This window comes from Nothoprocta perdicaria, unplaced genomic scaffold, assembly GCF_003342845.1.
Source record: "Nothoprocta perdicaria isolate Ctin4 unplaced genomic scaffold, notPer1 scaffold_121, whole genome shotgun sequence".
NCBI lineage: Eukaryota > Metazoa > Chordata > Aves > Tinamiformes > Tinamidae > Nothoprocta > Nothoprocta perdicaria.
Window position 1 is genome coordinate 827117 of NW_020454328.1, and position 8942 is coordinate 836058.

An 8942-nucleotide genomic window follows, 5' to 3' on the forward strand; every position below is an offset into this window, starting at 1 on the left:
TTCCTCCTCATCTGCAAGAGGGAGATTTTCTTTTCTTTAGAGGGTGGGGGGGAAGCCTGTTCTAAGCCTGTGACCCCTTCCGTGCTGTAAATTGGTAGCTAGCGAGACCTACCCATGTCTCACAGGAAGCTGTAGACTAACACCATACAGGAAAGAAAGGAAAATACTAAATAAATAAAAAACAGAAAAAGAAATCCCCAAAACACAACTTAGAGGAAAGAGAACGTTCCGCGATGCATATGGAAAGATAGAAAGGAGATCGCGGAGATATAGAGGGTAGGGAGTCTGGTGAGCGATGGGAAGGAGCTGGGGGTGATTTTATCGTCTCAGGAATCAAATTCAAGCAAGCCTTGCTGCTTTGCTCTAGTAAAGCCTTACCGCCCCCCCCCCCGCCCCAACCGCCCGATGAAGAGGCTGCCCGCGCACCTTGGCCTCCCTTTGCCCTCACAATAACACGTGGCACTTGCCAGGCCGTGTAAAACGGCGGTACTTCAAACACAAGCCGTGTGGCTCCCGCCCTCGCCCTTGATTTTGGAGCGGAGCCGCCCTGGGACATCGCAAAAGAGGAATCCCGAGCGCGGGCATGTGGATGGGGGAGAGGGAAGGGCTGGCTGGATAGATGGATACACTTCGGAAATGCCGCGTTATTGCATCGAACGTATATATTCAGACATATTTTAAGGGAAGGGCCATTATTTTTCTTTCCTAAGTTGTTAGATATGACACGAAACGGTCACAATTATTTCTTACCACCAGTAGAGATCAGAGGCCACAGGCCTCGCACTTGCTATAATCCCGGCCTGATAACAAAACTCTCCCGCCGCGTTTCCTAATGTAGAGGAGCAAAACGTCCCTAACTCGCCTTGTTTGTGGCACAAAACTGGCGTTTGGGGATTTTAAGAACTTCCCATTCCGTGTATTTACAATCAACTGAGAAACAGGGGCCCTACTTGAACAGACGTGGAGCTGCGCAGCATAAAACTGCTCCAGCGAGCAGGAGAGGCTTCCCGCACCCCTCTTCCCTCCCCAGATTTCAGTATTTTCACACGTTTGCAGAGCAGAGGTTTCTACCTGTCACTCAGGAGCTCATTTGCTCCGTCCAGCCTCTGGCTGGGCAGGGAGAAGCTGGAAGTTCACACGATGATAGCAAAGATATTGGGAGCCACATGGAGCAAGATAGGAAAAACAGCCCGAGGAAGGAAAAGTAATCGCCCAAGTGTGCAAAAGGGGGACATTCTGCTTTGTGTAAAAGAGACGGACATGTGTCCACCAAATGTTGTCTCACCGTTAAAATTCCCGCTAAGGAGGAAAAGAAAAAAAAAAAAAAAAAAAGGCGCTTGTGACTGCTCCAAAGTCTAATGAGCCCCCACATGCTTCGCCCCCGCCTCCGGAGTGCATCCGTTTGAACTTTCTAACTTTTTTTTTTTTTTTTTTGAGGGTGATGGTGGTGGAAATAGATGTGAGTTGGTTCAGGTGCTGCAAAGCGCCCGGCCTCCCCCCCGCCTCATTCTCCTGCAGCTGTGGAGATTTGGGTTTCCCAAAGCAAAACCTGCCATTTTCCTGCCCTTTACCCCTAGCCCGGCAGTACCTACGCGGGCCGGTCCCCACCTGGAGCCACCTCGGGCTCCCTTGCCCCCCGCTTCTCGCCCTTCTGCCCCTGCTTCACTTGTTTGTTTTCCCGAAGAGAAAGGCTGTTCCTTTTCCATGGCACACTTGGGAAAGGAAACACAAGTCGACGAGAAGAGCTTTAGGTGAGAATGATGCTTGGAGGGTCCCTGTGTAAACTGCAGCCCCCTTGGCTATGTTTTGGGGATCACTTAGACATAACAGGGGACATTCCGTGTCTCCGTATGGGAGAAACGAACTGCGGGAATACGAGGACACTGCTTAATTTGACTGAAATTTAAAAAAAAAAAAAAAAAAAAGAAGTCTTGCGGCTAATAATAATAATAATAATAATAATAGTTTCTTCCCAGGCCAAAAGAAAAGAAAAGCAAACGTGCATAAATATCCTTGTTAGGCAGGTGAAAAATAATTAAAATCAAAAGGTGTCAGCAACCTGCAGAATGCAAAGCGAATGCAGCTCATTGAAATGCTAAGGCGTGGGCCGGATTTGCGGCTAGTTGCGAGCAGTTATAACTCCCCCACACCCCTCCAATACACCAGCGAGATCCTTTCCACACGGGGAAGGACAGACCCAAACTTAGCCCGCACTCTCTGTCCCCGGCAAGCCAGGACGGCCGCGCGACCACAGTGAATCTGCCCAGATCTGCTATTGCTCCCCGCCCCACAAAGTTCACTTTGGGCCTCAAAACCTTGGCGGAAATCTGCCGAACCCCCCGGCTCTCGGGAGGGTGAGAGCCAGGACCTCCTAAAAGTGAGAAATACAGCTCTGAAAGAGAGACAGACCCTCTTTCCTCCCCTCTCRGCCTTTAGCCATATCAACCCCTGAAAACACTTTAAGCAGATAATATTTCAGAATAACTTACTTTCAGGACTCCAGTCTATTGGTTCTCTGGACTGAAAACTGGACCCGCAAAACATGTTCACTGCAATTGCAACGTTTATCTCATCTGGAAAAGTGCTCACCCATTGCTGCCCCTTACAAGCCAAACCAAGCAGTTAAAGTGTCACTTAACATTCTAGAGAATGTGAAATATATTGTACATTGTCAACTCCCCAAAACCATAAAACTAACTTTATGGACCTCACGTGACTTTTGAGAGCCAGTGAGGGGTATCTGTCTGAGGTCTGGGCGATTTTTACGATCTAACTTCTAGATAAAACCCTATCCATTTGACATCTAAATGTCATACCCACTTTTGGTATAGTTTGCTATTGGTAAAAAAAAAATAGCAAGGGAAGGCGAGCAAATSGTTTGGGATCTGACAGTCCACTTCACATTCCTCTCAAAATCACTTAAGAAGTACCTAAACAGTGGGAGATTAAGTTTGGTAAGTTTTAAGATCCAACTTTACTTGATACGAGCAAAAAGCCTAAGCTGTATTGTAAAGATGTCAGTGGCGCTTTGCCAAATAGAGCGACTTTAAACTGGAGTATCTCGTGCCTTGTTAGAATCCCTAGGTAGCAAAATTGCAACATTTGCCATCTTTGATGATGTTAAATTATCTGCAGCGAAAATGCCTCTTTGTAGCAAGTATCAGTAGTTACCGAGCTGTAATCTGTTATTTACATGTAGAGTCAGAGACTCGGATGTGGCAGCAGTAAAGCACAATAAAATGCAGCGAGAGATGGAGGAGAGATTGCAGCTTAGCACAGAAATATATTATTTTTATATATACATATTATAGATAGAATATAGTTACAGATGTACACACGTAGTTATGTGTAACGAGGTTTTATGTGTGCAAACATAGAGATATGTATAAATACCGCTCGCTTCGTGAATGTGTATGCGCGGATAGCTGTCTATACATATGGCAATTTCTGGAGTGCGTGCAGATCCGCGGGAGAAGCTTTTATGCCGCGTTATTGCAACTTAAAGTAGTTTCAAGCAGTTTGTGTGATGCGATTTGGGGGGGTCTGTGTTATTTCTAGGCAGGGAGGCGCGAGCAAGAGCGGGCCTGGGAGGGAGCCGCTTGCGCGGGGCTCCGCGGCGCGTCCACGAGTTGCCCCGCGGCCGCGCAGCCTCTGCGCCCCCGGGCGCAGCGCGAGCCCCGCGGCCCGCGCAGTCCTCGGCGCTCGCGCGTGGCGCGGATTCCTCGCGCGAGGCCCGGAGCTGGCGGATAAAGCGCGAGCGGAGCCTTTGTGAGTAGGAGAAACGTTTATTTGACTTCGAGTAAAGCTACAAACAAATACAAAAAGCTTATTGGCAAAGTACTACCAGGCAGCTAGACATGACGGATGCCATTTTTACACATAACATTGCATTCACTCTGCCCACTACAAACTGGCTATTAGTCACATCAGAAATATTTCTAGTATTTACAAACATTAGAGCACTCTATTGTTGGTCCAATTTTATACATTTTTTTTTTTTTTTGTCATAGAGAAGTTTACCCACGTCTAAGAGCACGTCTCAGAAGGAGCCTGGGATTAGAAATCCTGGCCTGAAGTTTGAACTAAAACACAGACTGGACAATTTTAAGACAGAAAGATACAAGAGCTTTTTTTTTTTTTTTTTTTTTTTTTTTTTTTTTTTTTTTTTAATTGTATTTTTCTTTTCTGCGACTGTAGTGCGGGAACCCCCGATTTTAGCTTAGGCAGAGAAGAACTCACCCAAAAGCAGTAAACTTAAGAAGAAAAAATAATCAAATAAACAAACAATAGTATCTATTATCAATTTATAAATAAGTTATAACATTTAAAGGGCTCACATAAAACATGCTAGCTTTCCAGAAAGCATCAAGAGAGCACGGACATATACATTTATAAGAACAACAAGAGCATGAGGAGCATCTGGAAATAAAATTTAATTAAAAAAATCACGACATGAGTCCTGGGATAACGGTACCATACGCGTTGTTTTAGAATATCAACAACATGCCGAAAAGAAGGTGCCTCACTGTACAGTACTCGAAACTAAGATCTGCTGCGCTTTATTTATTTATTTAGGTATTTATTCATTGTTTCCTCTTCTCTCCTCGATATTCCTCCTCTATAATTTATGGCTGAAAGGCGCTGCCTGCAGAGGCTAAGCTCATGCTTTTCAGTTTATTATCCTTCTTCCATTTCATCCTTCTGTTTTGGAACCAGATTTTGATCTGCCTCTCGGAGAGGCAGAGAGCGTGAGCGATCTCTATTCTCCTCCTGCGGGTGAGATATCTATTGAAGTGAAATTCCTTTTCCAACTCCAGGGTCTGGTAGCGAGTGTACGCTGTCCTCGCCCTCTTACCGTCTGGTCCAGTCATGTCTGAATAACACGGACAACAGTGGGATTTTTTTTTTTTTTTTTTTTTTTTTGGTACGATATTACCCTTGGTGCTATATATAGATTTTTATATATAGATATATTTTTAAATCCCAATGCAAAATATTCCCCTTCTTCTGGCCATCATGGAAGCTGTTTATTCCCCGAATAGCGAGCTCTGCCCCTAGCTCCCTTGCCTGCTCGCACCCCTCCTCCCCCCCAGGCACGTGTAAAGCCCCCCACCCCCGGCCCCTGCAGAACCGACCCTCGCAGCTCAATAGTCCTAATTTAGCTGGAGACCCTGGGTCTTTAAATCTGCCCCTTTCGCCTTTGCCTGGCTGTCTGTGTGTTTGCGAGGGCAGCTGTTTGAACACTGCCTTCTTTTCTTCGGGAGAAAGGCGGGGGTCTTTCTGCTCCCCTCATTTCCCCCCGCAATTTTGCTTTTGCCACGAGCAGATTGTCAAGAATCTATACGGCAAAATAGGAGTAGGAAAGGACGGGGAGCCCCATCTGTGCATAGAATGCCATTTTAATGGTCAATTCTTTCTTTTCCTCCCCCTCCCCCGAAACACTCCCCTGCCCCTCAATTTTCAATTGCTTTCTGCCCCCACACACAGACAGCTCGAGCCTTAAATAAGAGCCCATTCCGCGGCAGGAATAGCGAAAGTAAAATAAAATCGCCCCCCTTCAGGCGCCAGAAGCTGCTCTCTGCTTTAGAGCAGTAGSTAGAGCAAGAAATACAAAGCAATAAATAGCTGGCGAAAGCGACAGAATGAAAGCAAGGGGAGAAAAAGAAGGGGATGAAGGAGGGGGAAAAGGGAGGGAAAAGGAGAGGGGGCGCGAAAATAAACAACAGCAACGATAAGGAGCGAAAAAAAAACAAAGATAAAAAAGAGAAGAAGTAGCTGTACCATGGCTAATGTGAAGTTTCCTCATCCAAGGGAATATCTGAGGTGCCTGCCCTTCTGGTGCCGCGGTGGAGGTTGCGATGGGCTCTGCCTGCGCTCGGGGGATGCTGCTGCTTATTGGAGTGCCCTCGTCGGCTCCCGAGGACGCGCTGGTCTCGTCTAGTTCTGTGAAATTTGTGTTGGTGCTGCCAGAAGTAGCTTGCTCGGAGGGGGACGGGGCGGGCTTGCCTCCATGGCTCTCGCTGTTGGAGCAGGGCAGGGAGTCGGGAGAAGATAAGGAGCAGCTAGACGCCTGTCTAAACCTGCTCTCCTGTGCTGGAGAAGGGAAACCGCGGGAGCTCTCGCCCACAGCCCCAAAGTGACTAGAGGAGGCTGTGCGGTTGATGCTAAGGTCCATCCCATTGTAGTTGTAGCCATAAGAGCTGGAATGCATGGTGCTTGAATCTCTGTAAGAACCGTTCATGGAACTGCTGGTCCCATAATTTAGTAACTGATAGTCGGGGCCATTTGGGTAGCGCCCTGAGAACGAGTTTACAAAGTAAGAGCTCATTTGGGTTATTTTGGAGGGCTTGATTTGTGGCTCGTGGTCGTTATAACCCTGTGCTTGACGATTTATGATGTATTAATGAATTATAGCGATGCACTGTACTTCGTTTTTGCTATGTATGCGGCCAAATATGGGGGGAGGGDGGGGGGTGCGTTTGGGCATCACGTGCTTTTGTTGACCAGTCGTAAATTCTCACTGATGACCTCAAGAGGTAATTCATGCTCTATGGTTACAAATAATGACGCTCGCGGAGCCGCTCGGCCCGAGTCAGCGCGCGGCGCCTCGAGTCCCGCGCGCGCCGCCCGCCCGCGCGCGCCGCCTTGGCGGAGCGCGCCACCTGCCGGCCGCGCGGCCGCGCAGCACGCGCGCTGCCCCTGCGCTATTCCTGCTGTTTTTTTTTTTCTTCCCCCCCCCACTTTTCCTCTCCGCGATGCAGCCAGCTCCGGCGTGGGGCTTCTTCATCTCCGCCACGCACCGCAAGCTTCATGCCCGGGGTAGCTTGTGCTTGAGGTTCTTCTGGCCGCTTTACTGCGCGGGTCATTGCGCGGCGCGCAGGAGTGGCGGGTCGAGGCGGCTTTGCAGGGTCCGAGGGGAAGATGAAGGCAGAGCGGGGCAGGCGCTGCTGCTGGGTTCTGGAGCTGGTTGTTTCGTGCTAGCATTGCCACGGCTGCATGGAAAAGTCGAGCTCTCTTAGCAGCTCTGCAGTCACACCTTCAAATTCTGGAAAGGGGAAAGAAAAAGAAAAAAAAAAAAGGAAAATAGAGAAATAAAAATAAAAAGAAAAAGAAAAAGGAAAGGAGTGGAAGTCCAGCCGTTGGAAGTGGTTGACAACGTTGTTCTTGAGATATTCTTGTTGCTCAGTCTTTCCCATTCTCTTTCAAGCGAGCATTGCACGACGTTGTTTTTCCTTTCCAATTGCTAACCTGCAAGGAATATTTGGGAACAAAAGCCCCCTGAAAAGCGACCAAATGTTGTGAAAGAATCACACTTTAAGCATTACATTTTCTTTTCTCTCTCTCCTTTTTTTTTTTTTTTTTTTTTTTTTTTCTTTTTTTTTTTTTCCAAAGCAGTTTAGGAATTTCATATGGTTGTCTGCAACTCATTGGAAATCATGCGCCATATTGAAAGTGACATATAATTATAATAATTACGGGCAATGAAAAGCGTGGCAATAATAGTAAATGTCCCACAGCTGTGAAGCTTCTGCATGAATTGATTTTAAAAGTGACTGACATTAAACCAGCTTGTGGCATGAGGGAATGCATTCATACGTAGGTATTTCTGGTGGGTAGCAAGGAAAGGGATTTGAAGTGAAGAGATACTTCGTCGTAGCGATTTCTGCCCTTGAAGCTTCAGAAAACGGTATCCCAGATAGGCTGAGCTAGTCGCTTGCTTCGCTTCCTAAATCTCCAGCAGAAAAAGCACTTCCTTTCGTTTAATTCCACAAACGAGCAAGACTTTGTGCATGCACGAGGTTCGTCTTTGGTACAGAACAGAAGCAGCGTCTACCCCATCCCAGGCAAAAGAAGGCTGTCAAAAAGAGCCATTTCAAGTGTTTGAAGAGAAAATAAGATCTAATATTCTAAAACAGATTATTAGGTTTAGTTAGGTCTTTTTCTTTCCTTCTCCCTCCCCCCCCTTTTTTTCTTTTTTTTTTTTTTTTTTTTTGCAGAACTTAAATCCAATATACTCGGTGCTGAGAAACTACTCATTTTGCAGGGAGAATTGCCTTGAAATCTGGACTTTTTTGCAATACACTTCACTTTGATTTGAGGATATGAAGTAAGGGACCAGATGTTTGAAAGATGCTAGGCAAATGTTAGGTATCTTTGGTAGATAAATGCGAGCATATTTTTGCCAGTTTCCTTGATTTATTATGTATACGGAGAGCATTTCATCATAACTCTTTGTACTGTAACAATAAAAAAGAGCGATACTAAAGCAGAATGTCAGCAAGGAAATACTATTGGTGAAAGGTCTTCCATTTCAGATTAGACAAAAAGAAGGAAAACCAGATTTATCTCTTCACTGTAACTTCCGTATGCTCGGAGTTGCTTGTCCTTGCAGATTAGCAGACAGTGCCATAAAGAGAGGGACAATTCTCTCTTTGCAGCTCTCTGCTCCTTAAGAATGACAAGTTTCCCTGGAAAAGGGAAAGATAGCAATAATGACAGGGCAGTTTCATGAGATCGAAGACTTTGTTTTTATTAGAGAATTCCATGTTCATACCTAAGACAAACTTCAAACACAACACGTACAAAAATTAATAAAATATAACTTTTTTTTTTGTTGCTTTTGCATCCTTTTAGGTAGTTCTCGTTCTTTCAGTAGATTTTCTTAAAAAAAAAATAAAAAGATAAACTAAATACAAAGACCCCAGAGATTGATTAATTTACCAAAGGAAAACAAAATAAAAAAGGGAAAAAAAAAAAAAAAAGACTTATGCCAACCGTGCATGAAACAATTTTTACAAAATTAAGACAATAAACACCCCAAATGACATATATTGCAGCACTTCCATTAAATACAAGGGTTAGCAGATTACTAACAGTGACACCAAGGGTAGAAATGCAGGTAGAAGTCCTTTTTTTTTTCCCCCTTTCCCTTTCTCCCCCCC

The 8942-nt window shown here is 45.7% G+C and overlaps 1 protein-coding gene across 1 annotated transcript; it reads right to left on the reverse strand.

Annotated features, from left to right (window-relative positions):
• Positions 1–4597: 4597 nt before the first annotated feature.
• Positions 4598–6430, reverse strand: HOXB5 (homeobox B5). Its single transcript, XM_026054450.1, has 2 exons — positions 5782–6430; positions 4598–4873 (listed from the first exon to the last, which is right to left on the reverse strand). The coding sequence occupies exons 1-2, from the start codon at positions 6326–6328 to the stop codon at positions 4626–4628; spliced, it is 795 nt and encodes a 264-aa protein (XP_025910235.1). The 5' UTR covers positions 6329–6430; the 3' UTR covers positions 4598–4625.
• Between the last annotated feature and the right edge of the window lie 2512 nt (positions 6431–8942).

What these genes read in the sequence shown, in the direction of transcription:
- HOXB5 (XM_026054450.1), bottom strand. Translation starts at nt 6,328, where the DNA reads ATGAGCTCTTACTTTGTAAACTCGTTCTCAGGGCGCTACCCAAATGGC. An exon ending in GAAACTTCACATTAGCCATG is followed by an intron (nt 4,874 to 5,781) that starts GTACAGCTACTT and finishes CGTGTTATTCAG; the next exon opens with ACATGACTGGACCAGACGGT.